The 25741-nt window shown below is 37.4% G+C and overlaps 1 protein-coding gene across 11 annotated transcripts in view; it reads right to left on the reverse strand.

Moving 5' to 3' along the window:
- The window catches only part of LOC105495739 (tetratricopeptide repeat domain 28), a 715636-nt gene that overhangs the window by 527328 nt on the left and 162567 nt on the right, over positions 1-25741 (reverse strand). The window contains exons 1-2 of one of the 11 annotated variants that reach the window (XM_071080891.1): positions 24633-25164; positions 23762-23828 (exon numbers count right to left, since the gene is read on the reverse strand). The exons of 8 other annotated variants lie outside the window; for them this stretch is intronic. Coding sequence is in view for 1 of the 3 variants with exons in the window: in XM_071080885.1 (XP_070936986.1) it covers positions 14727-14865 (139 nt within the window). In the remaining 2 variants the exon portion in view is untranslated. Of the gene's footprint in view, positions 1-14726; positions 14866-23761; positions 24219-24632; positions 25165-25741 lie in introns of those variants that run through there. 2 more of the 11 variants (XM_071080885.1, XM_071080890.1) reach the window with 2 other exon arrangements.

The following is a 25741-nucleotide window of genomic DNA, read 5'->3' on the forward strand; positions in this document are numbered from 1 at the left end:
GAAATCTTCAACTTTGTCATTCCTTCTTGCCCACTTGCTTCTCTCCATCCTATTTCTTTCCCTCTCTTCCTGTTCTTACTGAAATTAGGTGACAAAAGATACTTTTAGAGAGTTTCTCTTAAAGAGAGTACTGCCTTGGTTTAAGAAAATAGCTTATTAGATGCTCTGAAGAAGTGAAATCAAGATAGCCAAACTGTTGCTCATAAGAAGTAATGAAACCAGTGATTTTAAAATGCAGCAATTATGCACATAATTCTCCTTTAATTTTTTACTAAATATAATTTACATGCAATTAAAAGTACACAGATCTTAAATGTTACTACTATAATAGCCATTGACAAATACATCACCCAGTAATCCATAACCCTATGGAAGATACAGAAGGTTTCCATCACCCCAGAAAGTTCCCTCAAGGAAAACATCATTATGATTTCTTTTCTATAGATTTGTTTTATCTCTTCTTGACCTTCATATAAATAGAATCATATCATATGTACTCTTTTGTGTCTAGCTTCTTCCATTCATCACAATGATTTTGAGATTTATCCATGTTTCTGTGCATGTAAATAGTTCCCTCACTTCATTAATAAATAATACACTTATTTGAATATTAAAAAAAAGAAGTTAATGAATGGATGGCTTCTAGTTAAAGATAACAATTAAAGTATTTAGCACAAACTCTAAAACTAAAATGAGACATTTTATTTAAAGTCATAAACCCGGCCGGGCGCGGTGGCTCAAGCCTGTAATCCCAGCACTTTGGGAGGCCGAGACGGGCGGATCATGAGGTCAGGAGATCGAGACCATCCTGGCTAATACGGTGAAACCCCGTCTCTACTAAAAAATACAAAAAACTAGCCGGGCGAAGTGGCGGGTGCCTGTAGTCCCAGCTACTCGGGAGGCTGAGGCAGGAGAATGGCGTGAACCCGAGAGGAGGAGCTTGCAGTGAGCTGAGATCTGGCCACTGCACTCCAGCCTGGGTGACAGAGCAAGACTCCGTCTCAAAAAAAAAAAAAAAAAAAAAAAAAAAAAGTCATAAACCCACAAGGACCAAAACACAAACAAACAAACAAACACAGGAAGGGAAAAAGGGGCAATTTTTGAAGCTGTAAAGTCAATGAACTAGTGATAATATACCGAGCAGATTCAAGAAATTTAAGTCAAAAAGGAGAAAGTTAAGAAACAACCAATTCACATTTAAGAATCTCCTAAAGTTTTGGGAAGTAGCAATACCAAGTACCTCTAAAAAAGATGAGGAGATAGGGCTAAAAATAGGATTGGTTTAAAGTCTATTTAAGAATCAATTAGCCCTTAGCATGTAGACTGTGGTCTCTAAATTTCCTTTCTCCAAAAATGAACAAAATTCCTCTAAGGAATAGTTGATTCCACGTCTGAAGCAGAAAATACACGAAATGTTCCCAAAACATCTTGTCATTCCAAAAAGTAAGACAGTTTCCAAAGACCAGTGGAGTCACCTCAAAATGACTCAGAAGTCAACTTAAAGAGGCTTAATGGCCCAGAGATTGAGCAATGAAAAGGACAATAGATTGACACACCAAATCCATTTAAGTCCAAGGGTTCATGATACTAAAAAAAAAAAAAAGAAAAGTTTTGGCTGGGTGCAGTGGCTCACGCCTGTAATCTCAACACTTTGGAAGAGAAGGTAGGTGGATCATTTGAGGTCAGGAGTTCAAGGCCAGCTTGGCCAATATGGTAAGACCCTGCCTCTACTAAAAATACAAAAATTAGCCAGGCATGCTGGTGAGTGCCTGTAATCCCAGCTACTCGGTAGGCTGAGGTAGGAGAAATGCTTGAACCCGGGAGGCAGAGGTTGCAGTGAGCCGAGATTATGCCACTGCATTCCAGCCTGGGCGACAGAGCAAGACTGAGTCTAAAAAAAAAAAAAAAAAAAAAAAAATTAAATTAAATTTTAAAAATCACTGCTCCCCTTTGAAGGATGTAAAGAAACCAATTCATTACTGTGAAAACAGGAAAATAAAGGAAAAAAACATTCATTCTGTCTTTCTACAGGAACCACATCACAAGCTACCAAACAGCTGGTGACATTGTTTTGTAGATGTTTTCCACCTAATAAATGCAGATGGAATGAAATAATTAGAATATCTTCATTTTGTAAACCCAAATTAATTTTAGGATCTAGGCAATGATTGGCAACTAACATCGGCAACTAACATCACAAAAAGAAAAAACAAGATACTAGTGCCTTATGATAGAAGTACAACAATACTTCTGAGACAGTGTTGTCCTCCCTCTGCCCCCCGCCCAAAATATTGCAGTTATGATTCTGACAAGGCATCTGATCTCCCTATCAGTTTCTAGGAAATAGAAGGGACACCATTAAATGGCACCACAAGGATGCAGTTAGCAAAGTCCAAACAGTGAAAAACTGTATCATTGATCCTGTCTCTTCAACAAGTAATTTGCGAAGGGAAAGATAGAAAGATATTATAAAATTTAAGAGACAAAGTAACCAAAACAAGGATCTTAATTTAGATTCTGAGTCAAACAAACACACTGTGGGGTGAGAATGGAGAACCATTAATGAGATAATCAGGAAAATCTGAACAATGATTAAACTATCTGATAATACTAAGAAATTATTGTTAATTATATCTAGGGGTGATAATGCTGCAGCCATATGGCCTTTGTTCTTTAAAAATGTCTTTTTCCTTTGGAGATACATATTAAAATGTTTATGAATTAAATAGTGATGTCTGAGATTGTTTCAAAATAATAGATAAAACAAAACTGGCCTTGAGTCTGTAATTGTACATGAAAACTATTCTCTCTGTACTTGTCTCTGTACTTGTCTCTCTGTATATCAAAATATGCTTGAAATTTTCATGATGAAAAGTTAAAAAAGTAGTATTTTCAAACAATATAATATCTACTCTCCCTATCACAGCAGAAGATGCCAAAGATTTATCCTCTGGAGAAGTTAAAAGAGAGGGTTTCTGATATAAAGAACACAGGAACAGTTAAGTGTAAGATAATGCATGAAAATGGGAATTAATTGAAAGTTTACTTAATAAATGTTGAAAGTCTTTTACAACCTCCTCTTCCAACTTGACTTCAAGAGCATTAGCAGTCAGAAGAATACCCTTTGGGCCAGAAATTGAAATAATCTTTGCTGAATAATCTGATAAACACAAGAGGAAAGATCTAAAGAGACTCACATCAGGAGTTCCTACTAACAGTCCATCCATTCACCCTGTGGTGAAGACACCAAGAAACAGTACCAGCATCTACTCCACTCTTAAATATTAGACAAAAATCAAGGATCATCTGCATTTGAGCTGTTACAATAATTAATTGGGAGGCCATCAATCTAAGATGGTTCCAGCATCCTGGGTTCCTACTTATACAAACTAAAACTCAGCTCAGTGTAAATGGTCATAGTCTAGGCCAATTAGAAACTGTCAACTAATCTCTAACTAGGAACTTTCCCCTACTTAAGCTTAACTAATCAGAAACTGCCAACTACCCCTCACTAGAGACTTTCCACCACTTAAGCTTAACCAATCAGAAACTGCCAACTAACCCCTCACTAGAGACTTTCCACTGGAAAGAATTATTTACCTTGCTTCCTTGTTCATCCTATAAAAGCCTCCCCTCATGCCCTTTTTGTGAAGCCCTGTACTGATTGCATTCTGGCTCTGCACAATTCATGAATTGTCAAACTCATGCTCAAACTCTAAAATTCTAATACACTTCAGTTTATCTTTTAAAAAAACAATGCATCTGAATATAAAAGACACAGACTTAACATAGAAGGAGGAAACAAAAAGAGGAGGAAAGGAAGGGGGAAAGGAAGAGGAAAGGAAAGAAAACAGGAACAAACTGACTCAAGAAGAAAAAAATTCAAAACAATTGTAATATCCTCAGAGGGATGAGAAAATACTGCATTGATGAAACAAGAATGGGATACTAGGGAAAAAAGGAATAATCAGATAGCAAAAATTTTAGAAATAAAAAGATAGGAATAAAAAACTAACCAGAAGAATTCTGGTTGAATATTAAAATGGAAGAAATGTTGCAGGAAACAGATTAAGTAACAAGAGAGGTGGAAAATAAGAGAGATATGAGAAAATTATCTCCTGAGATTCAATATCTGAATAAAAATAGTTCAAGGAAATTAGAAAACAGATAAAACTGTGAAAATGAAATCATTAAAGAAATCATTCAAAGAAATTTTTCTAAATTAAACAACATGAGTTTTTAGATTGGAAGTTGTCCATTAAGTAACCTACACAAATGGTGAAAATAGAGCCTCCCTAGAGCATACTGTTACATTTCAGAACACTGAAGACAAAGAAGATTCTATAAGCTTCCAGAACTAAGAAGGTTTTCATATAAAGGATCAAGATTTTAAAATGCATCAGAATTCTCAACAGCAAAAAGAGAACAGGACAATGGCTGAATCCGTTCCTCCAAAATTCAGAGGGGAAAATTATTCCCAACCTTAAGTACTACAATCATTCAAACTACTCATCTCTTGTTAGAGTAAAATAAAGACATTCTCAGACATACAAGGTTTTAAAGTTTTTCTTCCCATGCTCCATTTCTCACAAAACTGCTAAAGAATATGTAACTCAAAAACAATAAAGAAACTATGGGATACAAAAAATAGTGAATTAAATATAAGGGGATAAAAGGTATTCCTTGCTTGATGGTAAATGAAGATCTCAGGACAATAGTTGTGGAAATAATCCATTCGAATTGGAGCAGATCAGAAGGCTCCAGCCCAGAGAGATTTCTTCAAGAAGATAAAATTGCTCAAATGCCTCCTGTGTTTGAACATATTGATATAAGTTTAACACAACTAGGTAGATTTGGAGGACTTAATTCATAATATACTCCTCATCTCCAATTTTCTCTTCCCATCATCTCTTAAACACACACCAAACAGACTTTCACCCCACCACTCCACTGAGTCTGCTCCCGTCAATTCATAAGCTCCATGCTGCTAAAGCCAATAGTCGATCCTCAGTTCTCATATTAACTTAAATCCATTAGCAGCATCTTATAGCCTGATCGCGCCCTCCTTGAAACAGTTTCACTTGGCTTCCAGGATACACCGAGCTTTCCTGGTTTTTCTCCTACATCACTGCTTGGTCTTTCTCAGTTTCTTCTGGTGAATCCTCCTTATTTCCCCAATCTCTTCACACGTGAGTATTCCAGGTTTCAGTCAGTGGACCCCTTTACCATTTATACTACGTTCACTTGTGTTTATTCACTTTATATGAATCTATAAATGCATATCTCTGGCCCTATCATCTCCCTGAACTCCAGATTGCTATATCCAACCCCTCCCCTTAGGTGTGTAATAAATATCTTAAGCTTAACGTGTCCAAAACCAAGCTCCAGATCTCTCTCAAAAATATCTGCTCCCCGGCAGTCTTTGCCATTGTAGTTAGCTAAAAGTCCATTACTCCAATTATTCACGCCAAAAACCTTGGAGACACCACTGACCCTTCTTCTGCTCTCACATACCATATCCAATCCATCAGAAAATTCTGTTGGTTCTACCTTTAAAAATATTTCCAATTAGTTAATATGGTAGCTAAAAAAAAAATTTCCCAGAACTTGACCACTTTTCGCCAATGCCACTGCTAATTACCACCCTTGTCCAGGTCATCATCATATCTTGTGTAAGTTCTGCCTTAGCCTACCAACAGGCTCCTTACTCTGCCCTTGCCTTCTCCAGTCTACTCTCCAAGCAGAAGCCAGAGAAATCTTTTCAAACCCTAAGTCAGATAAAGTAATTCCTCTGCTTAGAAGATTATAAAGACTTCTCATCCAGCTCCAAATGAAAGCAAACATCATGACAATAGCCTCATAAGGTCTTACCCAATCTAGCCCTTGGTCCTCCTCCTCATTTGCTCCAGACACACTGCCTCTGTCTACTCAAGAACATGAGGCAGGATCCCACCTCAAGCCACTGCACTTATGAATCCCACTGAGAACACCCTTACCCCCAGATATCTGCGTGAATCTCTCTTTCATAGCCTTCAAGCCTTTACTTAAATATCATCTTCTTGACAAAGTCCTCCCTAATGACCCTATTTGAAATTGTAACCCCACCTTACTTCCAATATTCCTTTGTCTCCTTTCTTGCTTTATTATTCTCCACAGAACTTACTGATATCTAATATATTATGTATTTTATTTAGTTTACTGTACATTTTTCCCCCTTAGACTTTGGGAGAACACGGAGAATTTTAATCTGCTTGTTCACAGCTATATCCCTAACATAGAGTAGAAGTTCGACATACTTTTACTGAATGTATAAAAAGGTACATAGAAAACTAAACAAATACAAAATAAATTATTTCTTAACACTAGGGGGAAAATATGAGCAAGAAAGGAAAAGTAATGACTTATTACATAGCTCAGCTATGCAAAGCATTTACACAGTCATAATAAATACTGATTTATTTATTATTTACTCAGTGGTTCTCAAACCTGGCTGCACATTAGAAGTAACTGAAAACTTTAAAAACACAGATACCCAGGATCTTCCCCAAAACACATAAAGCAGAATCTGTGAGGATGAGTCTCAGGCATCTAGATTTGTTCACTCAAGTTTGCTAGTGATTCTAATGTATAGCCAGAAATGAGAAGCACTCGTCTAACCAAAATTACAATAAAACTACAGTGGGCAGCTAGGGGATCAGAAATACCTATGTAGGTATTAGAGACAAGAGGTATGAGTTAAATCTTAAACTTCAGTAACTAAAAATCAATAAATAACTGCTAAAACTGAAAAATCAGTAACATTATAATTCAAATAGAACAAGTTACAAGAGTTGAAAAGTGTTTGCTTCTGGGAGGAGTGAGGAATAGGGCTGAGGATGCCTGCTTTTTAAAAGTCAGGTTGAATATTTTATTTTAGACTGAAAATTCATATAATTTTCAATTAATAAACTAAATTTATAATTTTTAATGGTAATTTTGAAGCTGGAACAATTAGCAAAGGAAGAGAAGAAAGAGTGGGGGCTGAGTAACATGGGAGAAGGGCTAGAGTCTTATAAAGACACAAATTTCCAGTGACAGAGTAGCCAAGGTTTTCACAGAAGAATGACTAACATTCCATCTTAAACTGGCTGTTGTCAACGAAATAGAACATTGACCTGAGCCTTCCATTTAAAAAAAAAAAAAAAGGCAAAAAAGGTGGGAAGTGGTAGTGGTAGCAAGAAATTGGTGGTAATTCTCACATCAGGAGCCTATCTTCCTTTAATAAAACAAAGAGCAAATCATTCTAAGACTGTTCGCAGCCATGAATACAGCAAATGCAGATCACTTTGTTTTCTTTCTCCTTATACAGGTGACACAGTAGAAAAATTTAAATTATGAAATCTCAAATACATTCTAAAATGTGTTCAAATGTAAGTTGAGATAAACTATTTTGGAGTACTCCCTAAACAAGACATAAATAGGGATAAGGAGAGTATCTTCAAGGAAAAGTCCATATGTTAATCCTTTATTTCTACTGTATTTTGATAGAACCTAAATCCAAGTTTCACTTGAAATGATACTCAATGTTTACCGAAAGAGGCTCCCTCGGTTTCACAGTAAAATGATTACATTGTAAAAGTCCTATTTGTTCAAAACCATTTTTCGATCTGAGGGAACGTGAGCATGTTAAGAGCATCTAATCATAATTCTGGATCCCAAAGAGCCCCTGGAAAAGTCCCTACAATATTCCAGAATAAGCATACATTTCATAGGAGTTCATTCTTACTGATTTACCATATGGGCAGTTCCAGTTGTGAACTTCTATAAGAAATGTAGAGAAATGTAATTTCTCTCTTTACTGGGCCAATATATTGACAATTTATTCATAAATAAATTTATTTACTGAGTGCAGTGGCTCACACCTGTAATCCCAGCACTTTGGGAGGCTGCAGTGGGAGGACTGCTTGAGCCCAGGAGTTTGAGACCAGTCTGGGCAATACAGTAAGACCCCATCTCTACAAAAAAAAAAAAAACTGTAATTGCCCAGGTGTAGGCACACGCCTGTGGTCCCAGCTACCTGGGAGGCTGAGGTTGGGGGATTGTTTGAGCCTGGGAAGTTGAAGTTGCAGTGAGCCAAGATTGTACCACTACACTCAGCCTGGACAACAGAGAGAGATCGATCCCATCTCTAGAAAGATAAAATAAAATAATAAATTCATTCAAAAAATGTTTTCTTTCTCCCTTGCAAGATTACTGGTCAGGAAGATGTGACTGTGAAAAAATGTGAAAATCAATGAGAAATTTCAGAATGTTTCATCAGTTTCAAGTATCTAAAAGGAAAAGTAAACTTTGCTACTTTAAAATTAACTACGAAAAAGAATTATCAGAAAACTATGTAATTTTCACATCCTTCATTAAATAAATACTATTTACTATTTTAATAAATAGTAAATTCTATTTACTAAAATTTGCTACCTTCCTCAGGGCAGGCAGACAAGTTGACAGCCTCTTAGTCCCATCTTACAATTACCATTTCTATTAAAACAAGAAAATAGCTTTTTTTCTCTGGAACAAAAAATGCAGATTTTTCCAATACAGTAAACTAACGGTCATCCTCATTAAACGAATGTTTACTGAAGTATATCATATACAGAGATTACTAGGGTCTCAAAATAAAATGAAGCACAAATTCACTGCTTCTGTCTTGAAAAAAATAGTGTGTGAATTAAAATATAGTATGAAAATAGCATACATGAATTAAGATGGCATAGACTGCAGGTCTAAATTAGCTTATTGGGTAAACTCCAACACTATAATTTTTAATCTTTTAAATATTTATTTGGAGAGTTTTTAAAATTGGCACACAAAAATGTACATATTTATGGGGTACGCAGTGACACTGCAATACATATAATGTATAGTGATCAGATTGGGGTAATCAGCATACCCATCATCTCAAACATTTATCATTTCTTCGTGTTGTGAACAGTCACTGTACTAATTCTAGCTATTTGAAATTATAGATTGCTGTTAACTATAGTCATCTTACAGTACTATAGAACACTAGAATTTGAATAACTTTATTGACATATAATTCACACACCATAAATTCACCCTTTTATACAATTAGATTTTAGTATATTCACAGAATTGTACATCTATCACCACAATCAATATAATTTATTTATCACCCCCAAAAGAAGTTCCACATTCATCAGCAGTTATTCATCATTTCCTCCTACCCCAAGCTCCTGAAAACCACTGATCCACTTTCCATCTCTACAAATTTGCCAGTTGTGAACATTTCATATAAATCGAGTTATATAATATGTGGTCTTTTGTGTCTAGCTTCTTTCACCTAGAATGCTGTTTTCAAGGTTCATCTACCTTATAGCATGTATTAATCAGATTCAGAAATGTATTAAGATCATTTGTTTTAACCCTTATGTCCATATGGCTTTATCCACTTTGCTAATAAAAACAGGAAGTGAAAAATTCAAAGGCGATGTTGAGTACATGTAATAATCTTTCAAAAATATTTTTCTTAAACAAGAATCCATAATTACAGTGAGAAAATGATTATAAAATAGTAACAGTAAAACCAGTCTAATCTAGGTCTACTTTATCCTTAATATTCAGATTAGTTTAATCTTTTGAATGATATTCAATCTTGCTAGGACATAGCTAATTACATTAAAAACTACGATATGCAGAAAGCTTAACATTTATAATAGACAATTCCCTATCACAGCAATCCCATAATTTTCATTAGCAGTAACAATTTCTGTTTATTAGCAGTAACAATCTTCTGCATGATTCCTGATAAACTGAGTTTCATAAAACTGTACAAAAAATAAAGATTTGGTCAGTAATTTCACAAAATGAGGCAAGAGGAAGAGAAACTAGAAATGTATCAATCACTTGAGATGCTGCATTCTTCAGTTAGAATAAAAAAGATGTCGACTTCTCTATTATATTTGCCCTTAATTTGCCTGCAAACTTGCAAAACAGGACATCTAATTTGATAAAACATCAGAGTCCAGAAGGGTATTTCTTAATGGCATGAAGTTTGAACATCTTGAATAATATTCCTCAGTTTCTCTTTCTAAAGCTTGAGCAGAAACTCATAAAATGAACATCCGTAGAGCACCTACTATATGCCAAGCATTACATTATGAACTAGGTGTACAAGAAAAGGAGCAAAATAACTGTTCCCAAAGAATTCACAATCCAGTGGATGCAGTAAATACAATCATCAGAAAAACAAACATTTATTGAGCACCTATCATGAGACTGGCACTTCATTAAAAGCTTTCGATGAATTCAAACCCAGGCTGTCTGACTCTGGAGCCTGTTATTAATCATATGAAGATGTGATGTGTAAGGTGTTCCAGGCGAAGGAAAGCAAATGAGGGTAAAAGTAGAAAATGATATGACATGTGAAGGGAACTGTGATGAGTTTGATGTAGTGAAAAAAGAATTTAGAGGTAAAAAGTAGCAAGAACTGGAGCTAAAAGTTTAGCAGAGGTCAGACCACAAAGGTTCTGGAATGTCATTCCAATGAAAAATTAAAGAAGATCTAAGTAAAGAGAACTTGAAATGTTCCCAACACATAGAACTGATAAATACTCAAGGTAATAGATATCCCAAATACCCTGACTTATTCATTACACATTCTAGGCATGTAACAAAATATCTTATGTACCCCATAAATATGTAAAATATTATATATCAATGCAATTTTTAAAAATATGAATTAATACCTGAGTAGTTTTTTTCAAGTAAAATTAAAATGTTCATATTTTCATGATAATGCAAGTAAACAGGACAGGAGTCTTTTTGCATTATGCCATTTTTCTTGCTTTTTAAACATAATTATGCAATGTTGGAAAATATGCTTTTTAAAAATCATGACTTGCCTATTTATTTTTTATACCTATTCTCTTTTGATGCAAAGAATTTTTTTTTAATGCCAGTAAGTTTTAGGTTTTAAAGTGTGTTCTGATATTTTAAGCTGAAAAGCTGATTGGTACTAAAAGCATTCTCTAGTATCCATAAAAGCATATGCTTTTTCCATCCTATCTTTATAAGATTTACATGGTTAATATATGACTCTCATACATATTGCACAAATGAAACAGAATAGAATTACTATTTTTGGTGATAGTCTATAACTAAAGCCTTGGAAATCCATCTGATACCTGTTAAGAGATAACAGTTGTTTCTACAATGAAGCACCAGTATCTGCCTTGCATAGCACAATCCCCATTATCCCTGCACCTGAGAGGCTTGAAGCTTGGAAAATGTTCATGAACTGATTTCAGTATCACTAGATATCACTGGCTGGCTAACAAGCAACACAGTAGGAATCGCGCAAGATCCTTTCTGAAGAAATTATAAAAGAAAATGGGTTGGGCATGGTGGCTCACGCCTATAATCCCAGCACTTTGGGAGGCCAAGGAGGGCAGATCATGAGGTCAGGAGATCGAGACCATCCTGGCTAACACAGTGAAACCCTGTCTCTACTAAAAAAAATACAAAAAATTAGCCAGGTGTGGTGGCGGGAGCCTGTAGTCCCAGCTACTCAGGAGGCTGAGGGAGAAGAATGGCGTGAATCTGGGAGGCAGAGCTTGCAGTGAGCTGAGTTCGTGCCACTGCACTCCAGCCTGGGCAACAGAGCCAGACTCCATCTCAAAAAAAAAAAACAAAACAAAACAGAAAAGAAAATGTAGAGGCAGCATCCTAAAGTCCTTCTAAAGAGCTTTCCACAAGATTCTGACAATAAGGCTGTCAGTGCAGAAATCCTGGATAATGCAAAGATTCTCCAATTTTCACAAAAGTGAGAAGAAAGGCCTTAAATCTTTAAACCAAGGATTAAAAACAAGCATATCCTAGTTTGGGCTATATATCTTATTAATAAAAATTCATCATCAAATGCCACACTACCCACAAGAGTCCATAACTAGCTTCGGCTTTTTTTGGACACTACCTGACAGATTTTTTTCTAATTTAGGTTGAAGGTTTATATTCTTTCATACTGTATCACGTAATGCCTCATGGATGGCAGGCACTAAACAATTTGTTGATTTTTTTCTATTAAAAAGAATGAAATTCCCTGACTACCTCACTAGACATCTTTATTACTCATTCTTTGTGCTCCAAACACACCTGCCTGATTTCAGTTTCTAAACCTAACAATATTCCTTTCCCCTCAAGCTGCATACACCGCTCCCTCCACCTGGAACACTCCCCACATCCTCCACTTTCTTCAGAACTCAGATGAAACATTTCCTCAGAGAACCTCCACACTAGGGCATGTCCTCCTGTCACATGCTGTCATCCCCAGTTGTACTCCTTTGCACCACTTACCATACTATAATTAAATAATTATGTGATTGATTAGTTTAATATTTAGCTCTCTCTTAGGATGATGTATCATGGGTTTTCACATCTTTATCCCCAGTGCCTTTCACAAGCAGACTAAAGATGAATATTTGTTGAATAAATGAACAACTTTGAAAACTAGCTTTACAATTTACTAAGTAAATTTGAAAAACTCACTTAATGTCATTAGGCTTCAGTTTCTGTAGCTATGTAAAGAGAATAATATAAATGCTACCTCACTGAGTTGTTGGGATTTATGATGAACTCTAAACTTTAAAATGTTACATAAAAATATTAATCTATTATTATTATCAGCAAGGATATTTCACATTTAATATTGCCTATAGCCAATCGTAATAGTATTAGCTAAGAACTTTAAAGCATATTACAGATTATCAAGATGCTGATAAATAATGGAAGTATCTGGCAAAAATTAATAAGTAATCATTAGCTCCAGTCAGTAGCAGCCTGTGACAGATTCCAAGCACTGATCTCACGATTGTCAGTTTAATAATAATAGTCTATCTCACAAGAAACTGTGTCAGGTCAACTATAATTCATGCTTCAGAAAGAAGTATTTCCTATGGAGTTGGGCTCATGAAATACACCAGCTAAAGAGTGGATCAATAGTGAAAGATGAGCTTCTCCAATTCACTCACAATTACACTTGGTCAATAGACTAATGTAAATCAATAATTTGTTATATTTGCTACATTTACAGACTTTGATCTTTAATATAAACCTGGCAATAAAACAACATACATTTCTTTTCCTATGTTCTACAGTAATCTGATCATGAATATGGTAAAGGAAAAAAACTATTTTCTCTCTCAACTGTGTAATAAATATAAACCAAATTGTTCAGTAACCTCTTTCAGGTATGCCTTTTTAGTAACTATCTTCATAAAGATATTTTTTAAAAACAAGTAAAAGTGAGATATGTAACAGGTAATTATTAATCACAAGTAATTTTGAGTTATACAGTTTTCCTAGGTATTCCTATACTAGCCTATATATATATGTGTGTGTGTGTCTGTGTGCATGTATGTGTCTGTTTGTGTAGACATATATATACACATATATATACTCATATACACATACACATACATACACATGCATATGTGTATACGTACACACACACCTATATATATAAAATTCCACACTTCCTCTTTTGTATTATAGTTAGGTAGTGTTTACCTGTAACCTCTCCTAGAAAGACAGCTCTTTGAAGGCATGGCCAATGTCTTTTAAATCTGTACCCTCAGTACCTAGTGCAGCATTTCAACGTTAATAGGCATTTAGTGAGTGCTTGCTAAATAAACTGCACAGTCTTTTGCCAACACAACATTTTTCTGATGCTCGACTCACACTACCCAACAGTCAACTTTTGAGGTTGTCCATTTCCAGCTCTGAAGAAGATACACTCTTAATAAAAAAACACTTTCTTGATATAATGTCAGTTATTTGCTTCAAAAAAAAATCCAGTGGGAGTGGGTACAGAGATTCAGAGGTGAAATAAGACTGTCTATGAGCTATAATTTAAACAATTTTTGATATCGGTTCATTATACAATTCTCTCTACTTTTATATATTTGAAATTTTTCATAATTTTTCTTAACTGGAAAAAAGTTTTAAACGTTTAAAACTTGAGAAGCTTCTCTTGCAAGATGGCCGATCAGAAGAAGCTGCGTTCTGCGGCACTCCGAAAGGAATGAAGCAGAGAGTGAATTCAGCACCTTCGGCTGAAATATCCAGGTCCTCACAGTGGAACTGTCTAGGCAACAACTCGATCCAAGGAGGACGACAAAAAGCAGAGTGGGGTGACGGCCCACCCAGCAATGGCACAGAGCCAAAGGAACCCCCACCCCCAGCCAAGGGAAGCAGTGAGGGAACCACACTTCTCCCATGCATCTTTGCAACCCGCAGATCAGGAGATCGACTCATGAGCCCAGGACACCAGGGCCTTGGGTCCCATACACAGAGCTATGTGAAGTATCCGCAGAGCAGCCGCTCAGGCACACCCACGAGTTTTACCTACTCCAGCCCCAGAATCCCCGACAAGGCAGAAGATCCATCCACGCATACCCCTAGGAACTGGGGCTGAATCTAGGGAGCCAAGCAGTGTCACTCTGCAGGCCCCACTTCCATGGCACCTCACAGGTTAAGACCCACTGGCTTGGAATTCCAGTCACCCAACGGCAACAGGCTGGAGTAGGCGTGAGTTGGAACCGAGTTCCCGGGGAAGAAGGGTGGCGACCGTCTCTGTGGTTCAGTAGATTCAGCTGTTCCAGCCAGCTGGCTTTGGAGAATACAAACAGTCCCGACAAGGAAGGGTCCCCCACAGTGCAGCACAGCTGACTTACCAGATCGTGGCCAGACTGCTTCCTAAAGCAGGACCTCAATCCATTCTTCCTTACTGGGCGGGACCTTTCTGCGGGGGCTTCAGCCGCTTCAGCCAGGGTTCTAAAGACAGAGCCTTGATCTCTCCCTGGGACAGAGCTCCTGTGGGGAGAAGCAGCCACCATCTCTGCGGTTCAGCAGACTCAGCCGTTCCAGCCTGCCAGCTTTGGAGAACACAGACGGTCTGGATGAGGAAGGGTCCCCCACAACGCAGCACAGCTGCCTTGTCAAGTCATGGCCAGACTGTGCTTTAATTGGGACCCTGATCCATTCCTCCTCACAGGCAGGACCTCCCTGCAGGGGTTTCAGTCACTCCAGCAAGGGTTCTACAGACAGTGCTCTGATCTCTCCCTGGGACACAGCTCCAGGTGGGAGGGGTGGCTGCCATCTCAGTGGTTCAGTAGACTGAGCTGTTCCAGCCTACCAGCTTTGGATAACACAGTCTGGACAAGGAAAGGTCCTCTCCCCCCGCCCCAGTGCAGCACACCTGCTCTACCAAAAAGCAGCCAGACTGCTTATTTAAGTAGTTCTCTGATCTCATTCCTCCTGACTAGGTGAGACCTCCCAACAGGGGTCTCCAGTCACCTCCTACAGGCATGTTTGGGCCAGCAACAGATCAGTAATCCCCTGGGACACAGCATCCAGAAGAAGGAGCAGGCTGACATCTTTGCTGTTTCACAGCCTTCACTGGTGATACCTCCAGGCATGGGAAAAGCCCAGGCAACTAGGGTCTGGAGCAGACCCCCAGCAAACTGCAGCAGCCCTAAAGAAGAGTGGTCTATCTGTTAAAAGAAAAACAAACAGAAAACAACAACAATATCAACAAAACAGACCTGACAAAAACCCATTCAAAGGTCAGCAACCTCAAAGATTGAAAGTAGATAAACCCACAAAGATGAGAAAGAATCAACACAAAAATACTGAAAACTCAAAAAGCCAGAGTGCCTCTTCTCCTCAAATGACCCCAACACCTCTCCAGCAAGGGCACAGAACTGGGGTGAGGCTGACATGGCTGAATTGACAGAGTAGACTTCAGAAGGTGGGTAATAACAAACTTCACTGAGCTAAAGAAGCATGTTGTAACCCAATGCAAAGAAGCTAAGAATCATGATAAACTACAGGAGGTGATAGCCAGAATAGCCAGTTTAGAGAGGAACATAACAAATCTGATGGAGCTGAAAAACATAACATGAGAACTTCACAATGCCATCACAAGTAACAACAGCAGAACAGACCAAGCCGAGGAAAGAATCTCAGGGCTTGAAGTTATCTTTCTGAAATAAGATAGGCAGACAAGAATAGAGAAAAAAGAATGAAAAAGAATGAACGAAACCTCAAAGAAATATGATATTATGTAAAGAAACCAAACCTATGACTCACTGGGGTACCTGAAAGAGACAGGGAGAATGGAACCAAGCTGGAAAACATACTTCAAAATATCATCCAGGAGAACTTCCCCAACCTAGAAAGACAGGCCAATATTCAAATTCAGGAAATGCAAGAACCCCAGTAAAATACTCCACAAGAAGACCAACCCCAAGACACATAATCATCAGATTATCCCAGGTCAAAATGAAAGAAAAAATGTTAAGAGCAGCCAAAGAGAAAGGTCAGGTCACCTACAAAGGGAAGCCTATCAGATTAATAGCAGACCTGTTAGTGTAAACCCTACAAGCCAGAAGAGAGTGGGGCCAGTATTCAACATTCTTAAAGAAAAGAATTTCCAACCCAAAAGTTCATACCTGGCCAAACTAAGCTTCGTAAGTGAAGGAGAAATAAGATCCTTTTCAGACAAGCAAATGCTGAGGGAATTCATCACCACCAGGCCTGCCTTGCAAGAGCTCCTGAAGGAAGAACTAAATATGGAAAGGAAAACCATTACCAGCCACTACAAAAACATGCTGAAGTACACAGACCAGTGACACTATGAAGCAATCCCATAAACAAGTCTGCAAAATAACCAGCTAGCATCATGATGCCAGGATCAAATTCACAGATAACAATACTAAACTTAAATGTAAATGGCCTAAATGCACCAATTAAAAGACACAGATGGTGGCTCAAGCCTGTAATCCCAGCACTTTGGGAGGCCGAGACGGGCGGATCACGAGGTCAGGAGTTCGAGACCATCCTGGCTAACACGGTGAAACCCCGTCTCTACTAAAAAATACAAAAAACTAGCCGGGCGAGGTGGTGGGCGCCTGTAGTCCCGGCTACTCGGGAGGCTGAGGCAGGAGAATGGCGTAAAAACCCGGGAGGCGGAGCTTGCAGTGAGCTGAGATCCGGCCACAGCACTCCACCCTGGGCGACATAGCGAGACTCCGTCTCAAAAAAAAAAAAAAAAAAGACACAGATGGAAAGCTAGATAAAGAGTCAACACCCATCAGAAAATTTACCAAGCAAATGGAAAACAGAAAAAAGCAGGGGTCTCAATCCTAGTTTCTGACAAAACACACTTTATTTATTTATTTAGTTTTATTATATTATATTTTATTTTATTGAGATGGAGTTTCTTCTTGCCCAGGCTAGAGTGCAATGGCACGATCTCAGCTCACTGCAACCTCTGCCTCCCAGGTTCAAGAGCTTCCTCTATCTCAGCCTCCCGAGTACCTAGGATTACAGGCACCTGCCAAGATGCCCGGCTAATTTTTTGTATTTTTAGTAGAGACAGGGTTTCACCATGTTGGCGAGGATGGTCTCAAACTCCTGACCTCAGGTAATCCACCCACCTCGGCCTCCCAAAGTGCTGGTATTATAGACAAGAGCCACCATGCCCAGCCCACAAAACACACTTTAAACCAACAAAGATCAAAACAAGACAAAGAAGGGCATTATATAATGGTAATGGGTTCAATTCAACAAGAAGAGCTAACTATCCTAAATACATATGCACCAACACAGGAGTATCCAGATTCATAAAACAAGTTCTTAGAGACTTACAAAGAGACTTAGACTTTGGACACCCACACAAAAATAGTGGGAGGCTTTAACACCCCACTGACAATATTAGACAGATCATCAAGACAGAAAATTAACAAAAATATTCAGGACATGAACTCAGTTCTGGATCAAGTGGACCTGATAGAGATCTACAGAACTCTCCACCTAAGCCAGGCACAGTGGCTCATGCCTGTAATCCCAGCACTTTGGGAGGTCAGGTGGGAAGATCACTTAAAGCCAGGAGTTTGAGACCAGCCTAGCCAACAGAGCAAAACCCCCTCTGTACTAAAAATACAAAAATGAGCAGAGCACAGTGGCACGTGCCTGTAATCCCAGCTGGTAGGGAGGCTGAGGCAGGAGAACTGCTTGAACACAGCAGACGGAGGTTGCAGTGAGCTGAGACTGTGCCACTGCACTCTAGCCTCAGCGACAAAGTGAGATTCTGTCTTCAAAAAAACCAAATAATAATAATAATAATAATAATCTCTACCCAGAAACAACAGAATATACATTCTTCCCATTGCCACATTGCACTTACTCTAAAATTGATTACATAATTGGATTTAAAACACTCTTCAGCAAATGCAAAATAATTGAAATCATAACAGTATCCCAGACCACAGTGCAATCAAATCAGAACTCAAGAAATTCACTCAAAACCATACAACTACACAGAAATTGAACAACCTACTCCTGAATAACTCTTGGATAAATAATGAAACTAAGGAAGAAATCAAGAAGTTCTTTGAAACTACTGAGAACAAAGAGACAATGTACCAGAATCTCTGGGATGCAACTAAAGCAGTGTTAAGATGGAAATGTATAGCATTACATGCCCAAATCAAAAAGCTAGAAAGATCTCAAGTTAATAACCTAACATTTCATCTAAAAGAACTAGAGAACCAACAGCAAACAAACCTCAAAGCTAGGAGAGGACAAGAAATAACTAAGATCAGAGTGGAACTGAAGGAGAGGGAGACACAAAAAGCCCTTCAAAAAACAATCAATGAATTCAGGAGCTGTTTTTTTAAATAATAAAATAGATGACTGAAAGCTACATTAGATCAATAAGAAAAGAGAGAAGAATCAAATAAACACAAAAAATGATAAGGGGATATCACCACTGACCCCTCAGAAATACAAACAACCATCAGAGAATGCTATAAACATTTCTATGCACATAAACTAGAAAATCTATTGGAAGAAATGAATAAATTCCTGGACACATGCACTCTCCCAAGGCTGAACCAGGAAGAAACTGGATCCCTGAATAGACAAATAACAAGTTCTGAAATTGAGGCAGAAATAAATAGACTACCAACCAAAAAAAGCCCACAACCAGACAGATTCACAGGCTGAATTCTACCAGAGGTACAAATAAGACCTGGTGCCATTTGTACTGAAACTATCCCAAAAAATTAAAAAGAAGGGACTCCTCCCCAACTCATTCTATGAGGCCAGCATCATCCTAATACCAAAACCTGGCAGAGATACAACAACAACAAAAAAAAAAAACATCAAGTCAATATCCTTAATGAACATCAATGCAAAAATCCTCAATAAAATACTGGCAAACCAAATCCAGCAGCACATTAAAAAGCTTATCCACCACAATCAAGTTGGCTTCATCCCTGGGATGTAAGGTTGGTTCAACATACACAAATCAATAAATGTGATTCATCACATAAACAGAACTGAAGACAAAAAACACACACTTGTCTCAATAGATGCAGAAAAGGCCTTCGATAAAATTCAAAATCCCTTCATGTTAAAAACTCTCAATAAACTAGGTATTAAAGGCACATACCTCCAAATAGTAACAGCCATCTATGACAAACCCACAGCCAATATCATACTGAATGGGCAAAGGCTGGAAGCATTCCCCTTGAAAACCAGCACAAGACAAGGATGCCCCCTCTCCAACACAGTATTGGAAGTTCTGGCCAGGGCAATAGAGCAAGAGAAATAAAGCATACTGAAATAGAAAGAGAAGAAGTCAAATTATCTTTGTTTGGAGATGACATGATCCTATATCTAGAAAACCCCATTGTCTCAGCCCAAAAGCTTCTTAAGCTGAAAAACAACTTTAGCAGAGTCTCAGGATGCAAAATCAATGTGCAAAAATCGCTAGTATTCCTATACGCCAATAACAGGCAAGCAGAGAGACCATTCATGAATGAACTCTCATTCACAATTGCTACAAAGAGAATAAATACCTAGGAATACAGCTAACAAGAGAGGCAAAGGACCTCTTCAGAAAGAACCACAAACCACTGCTCAAAGAAATCAGGACACAAAGAAATGGGAAAACATTTCATGCTCATGGACAGGAAAAATCAATACTTGTGAAAATGGCCATACTGCCCAAAGTAATTTATAGATTCAATGGTATTCCGATCAAACTACCATGGACATTATTCACAGAATTAGGAAAAACTATTTTAAAATTCACGTGGAACCAAAAGAGAGCCCAAATAGCCAGGACAAGCCTAAGCAAAAAGAATAAAGCTGGAAGCATCATGCTACCCAACTTCAAACTATACTACAAGACTACAGTAACCAAAACAGCATGGTACTGGTACAAAAACAGACACATAGACCAATGGAACAGAATACAGAACTCAGAAATAAGCCTGCACACCTACAACCATCTGATCTTCGACAAACCTGACAAAAATAAGCAATGAGGAAAGGATTCCCTATTTAGTAAACGGTGCTAGGAGAAATGGCTAGCCATATACAGAAAATTAAAACTGGAAAATTAAAAACCCTTCCTTACATCATATACGAAAATCAACTAAGATAGATTAAACACTTAAACGTAAAACCCAAAACTATACTGGCCAGGTGCAGTGGCTCATGCCTGTAATCCAAACACTTTGGGAGGCTGAGGCGGGTGCATCACGAGGTAAGGGGTTCAAGACCAACCTGGCCAACATGGTGAAACCCCATCTTTACTAAAAATACAAAAATTAGCCGGGCACGGTGGCACATGCCTATAATCGTAGCTACTCAGGAAGATAAGGCAGGAGAATTGCTTGAACTCAGGAGGTGGAGGCTGCAGTGAGCTGAGATCATGCCACTGCACTCCAGCCTAGGCGATATAGTGAGACTCTGTCTCATTAAAAAAAAAAAAAAAAACCTATAAAACCCCTAGAAGAAAATCTCTGCAATACCATAATTCAAGACATAGGCATGGGCAAAGATTTTACGACAAAAACACCAAAAGCAACTGCAAGTTTTATTAATTAATTAAACTGAAGAGCTTCTTCACAGTAAAAGAAACTATCATCAGAGTGAACAGAAAACCTACAGAATGGGAGAAAATTTTTGCAGTCTATCCATCTGACAAAGGTCTAATATCCAGAGTCTACAAGGAACTTAAATTACAAGAAAAAAACAAACAACCCCACTAAAAAGTGGGCAAAGGACATGAACAGACACTTCTCAAAAGAAGACATACATGAGGCCAACAAACATATGAAAAAAGCTCAACATCACAGATCATTAGAGACATGCAAATCAAAACCACAATGAGACATCATATCACACCAGTCAGAATGGCTATTATAAAAAAGTAAAAAAACAGCAGAGAAAAAGGAACACTTTTATACTGTTGGTAGAGTGTAAATTAGTTCAACCATTATGGAAGACAGTGTGGCAATTCCTCAAAGACCTAGAGGCAGAAATACCATTTGACTCAGCAATCTCATTACTGGGTATATACCCAAAGGAATATAAACCATTCTATTACAAAGATACATGTATGCGTATGTTCACTGCAGCATTATTCATAATAGCAAAGACAAGGAATCAATCTATATGCCCATCAATGATAGACTGGATAATGTGGTACATGTACATCATGGAATACTATGCAGCCATAAAAAAGAATAAAATAATGTCCTTTGCAGGGACACAGATGGAGTTGGAAAGCATTATCCTCAGCAAACTAATGCCAGAACAGAAAACCAAACACCGCACGTCTTACTTGTAAGTGGGAGCTGAATGATGAGAACACATGGACACATGGTGGGGAACAAAATACACTGGGGCCTGTCGAGGTTGGGGGAGAGCATCAGGAAGAAAAGTTAACAGATGCTGGGCTTAATACCTACACGATGGGGTGATCTGTGCAGCAATAAACCATGGCACATGTTTACCTATGTAACAAACCTGCACATCCTGCACATGTACCCCTGAACTTAAAATGAAAGTTGAAGGAACAAGAAAAAAAAAAAAAAGAAAGAAAGTTCTCTTTTGAATATTTTAACCTGGATTTTTTTTTTTTTTTTTTTTGAGACAGTCTTGCTCTGTTGCCCAGGCTGGAGTACATTGGTGTAAACATAGCTCACTGTAAACTCAAAAACTCCTGGATCAGTCGATCCTCTCACCTCAGCCTCCCAAAGTGCTTGGATTACAGAAGCATGAGCCACCATGGCTGGTCTGAAAATTTTTTAATACTCATACTGTAAGTAGTGCTTATTAACCAGCACATATTTTGAATTTTTAATGCACAGTACGGAAGATATTAGCTCTTGCTTTATACCTATAGGAGTCATGCCCAAATGCAGAATGAAAAGAGCCAATGTAAGAGTTGATGTGTCATAGTAATAGCTTCAGCCACCTCACTATTTACTGCTACCCACTGCATCCTTGGTTAAAATTTTAGGAGCTGAAATGTAAGGGGTATATTGACTTTTTCTAATCCAAAAAGCAGTATTTCCTTTACAAAACAAAAACTCACTCCTTAGGGCCAGGCTCAATGGCTCACACCAGCAGTAATCCCAGCATTTGGAAGGCTGAGGCAGGAGAAGCACTTGAGCCCAGGAATTCGAGGCTGCATAAGCTATGATGGCACCACTGCACTCCAGCCTGGGGAATAGAATGAGACCCTGTCTCTAAATTTTAAAAAGTTTGTTTAATTAAAAAATTAATTCCCCATTAAAAAGAAGATTTCTAAAAACATTTTAATGACAGGAAAATATCAAGTTATATTATTAAGTAAAAATAGCTGAGAAAATGTTAAAGAGTATTTCCAAATTTTGTAAAAATAAAAATATACATATATCTATACAACATATATGTTTCTTATATGTATATATGTATATGTATATTAAAAATCTAAAATGAAATATCAAAGTGTTAACAGAATTGCTATAACAATCTATATTATTATTTACATTTACATTTCTAATGTCCTATTATAAAGGGCAAATATTGTTTTTATTTCTTGAAGTGTTACTTTAAAATCATACTGTTATAACAGGCAGTCTTTATACAAAATACAAAAGAGATTAAGATTTAAGATAGCATCTATTCAAGCTTAAGAAAATGACACTTGACTTTTAGTAAGGACACTGATTTGCTAATAAAAATTTAAGAGTAAAATAACTGGCTACTTCACATTTTTATATCTCCATGTATTCTTCTACTCTATCTTACAGGTCATAAATTTCCAAAAGGAATCAATTGCTTTATTTATTTGACATATCCATTAGTGTAGCATTAGAGCATAATGCCTTAAATAATAGTAATGAGAATAATTAAAATGCAACAATTATATTCTTTCTGATACATTAGTAAGTGTTACAATGATTAGCAGTACGAATCTCTGATAAAACCCAACTCTACTGGGAAAGAGAACAATTTGGCAAGTTAGCTAAAGCAATTAATCATTTCCATCTGCTGCAAACCATGCACACTAAAATATTCTCCCAGCTTTACTTTAATGGAGAAAATGGAACTTTCATTTGGTGTTCATATCATATCAAGAAAGAACATGCTGAATAAGGCCTTCCGAATAGACTACTTTTGAGAGCCAACAAAAGGCCGGAAGCTGGAGAATTAAGAAGAGAAAACCTTACACGGAGCGTTCATTCTTGGCAGCTACTGGTGATCTGATCAGGCTCAGGACAGAACATTCTTGTTTTACTTCTCTATATTTTCATAAAAATGATTTTTCCATTCCAACACTTACATATGCCTGTGTGCAGCAGTGAGAATAGCATTCACTGACTCTCAATACATATGGTATGCATTCAATGACATCACTTACCACTACATTTGCCAAGTTGAACCTCTCCTATAGACCACCAAAACACTGTTTCACAGTCTCTGTGGGGCTAAGAGAGTAGTTCCAAAGCAATAGGTCAGTCTTGCAGAATACAGAGGTTATTAATGTATCATCCCATATATACCATGCCCTCCCCATCCCCTAATAAATAAAATTCTTTGTAATCCTATAATGTATTCAGCTTTTATTAACTCTTTCACTGTTGAATAGTGAAGTGAATACACATTTGATGGCTCTTGTTGCTACAGTGCTCTGGCAGGTGCTGTTTACTTCTTTTTACAGAAGAGATTACAGAGTGAATTTTTATTATGGAGATGTATGAAAATTACTATGCAAGTTGTAAATAATAATTCATGTAACTAATATTTTAAATTAATGATTATGAAATAAAAATCAAAGCAGTTTTTCTATTAAAGAAAAGCTTTCAATAATGTTCTGCTTTTTCTAATTTAGAGTTAAACATCCAATTTAAAATATTTAAAAATTACTATATAGTGGATTCTATGATCTTTCAAAATACTAAAAAAACCTTCATAATTACTTTCAAAGAGGTATTAAAGGCTCTCCTTAATTATTTTTTAAAGCCGTGAAAAATTGGAGGAAAAAGCAACATTACTCACATCAAATTTTTTTTTTCCATTGGTCTATAATATAAAACCACACATGGGCATAAAGGAAAACCAAAATTAAAAGATATTGCAGAAAGTGCTCTGGTGGGGTCTTGCTTCACAGCATGCTGTTTACTAAAGTAGTTTAGCAAATAGCAGAGCTCCCGAGCACAAACTGTTCAGGGTTTTAAGGTAAATGTCAAGAAATCTAATCTCTGGGCAATGCAGCAGAGTAGAGCACTCACTTTGAAGGGCCTCAGCATCTCTTCATTTAGCCCTTCTCACATAAGCGTGGGATACCAGCTAGCCACTATACATGGCATATGCAGTGGGGTCTGAAATTTTATAAATTACAAAATAAGTCAGGTATCATATAACTTAATGCATCTTTTTATAAAAATGGATAGTAATAATTACCATTTATGAAACATTATATTAAATAACATAAATGTATAAAATTTTCAAAAAACTTCAGTGAGTTTGGCCGGGTGCGGTAGCTCATGCCTGTAATCCCAGCACTTTGGGATGCTGAGGTGGGCAAATCACCTGAGGTCAGAAGTTCAAGACCAGCCGGGCCAACATGGCGAAACCCCTTCTCTATTAAAAAATACAAAAATTAGGCGGCCGTGGTGGTGTGCACCTGTAATCCCAGCTACTCAGGAGGCTAAGGCAGGAGAATCATTTGAACCCAGGAGGCAGAGGTTACAGTGAGCTGAGATCACTCCATTCCACTCCAGCCTGGGCAACAAGAGCAAAACTCCATCTTAAATAAATTAAAAAAAAAAAAAAAAAAAAAAACTTCAGTGAATTCATGTGATTTGGAAAATAAATGATTTTATTATCCATATTTTAACATAAATAGTAAACTAATATGGTAATGCCATGAATTTTCTGAGGCATGAGATTATCTACTAGACATTGTGATGCTTTCTAAGAATTATTTATTTCAAACACAAAATCTATCTAAAAATGTAAAACACAATAATAATTCTGAAAAATCAATTCAATTGTAAAATAGGTGCCACACTTTAAGATAATATCATGGTTTTCAGGTGTTATTAAGAATACTCATCATTGAGTTCATGTCCTTTGCAGGGACATGGATGAAGCAGGAAACCATCATTCTCAGCAAACTAGGATGAAGTTGGAAACCATCATTCTCAGCAAACTATCACAAGGACAGAAAACCAAACACCGCATGTTCTCACTCAGAGGTGGGAATTGAACAATGAGATCATTTGGACACAGAGCGGGGAACATCACACACTGGGGCCTGTCAGGGGATGGGGGACTGGGGGAAGGATAGCATTAGGAGAAATATCTAAGGTAAAAGATGAGTTGATGGGTGCGGCAA

The sequence above is a fragment of the Macaca nemestrina genome, chromosome 15 (assembly GCF_043159975.1).
Source record: "Macaca nemestrina isolate mMacNem1 chromosome 15, mMacNem.hap1, whole genome shotgun sequence".
NCBI classification, from domain to species: domain Eukaryota; kingdom Metazoa; phylum Chordata; class Mammalia; order Primates; family Cercopithecidae; genus Macaca; species Macaca nemestrina.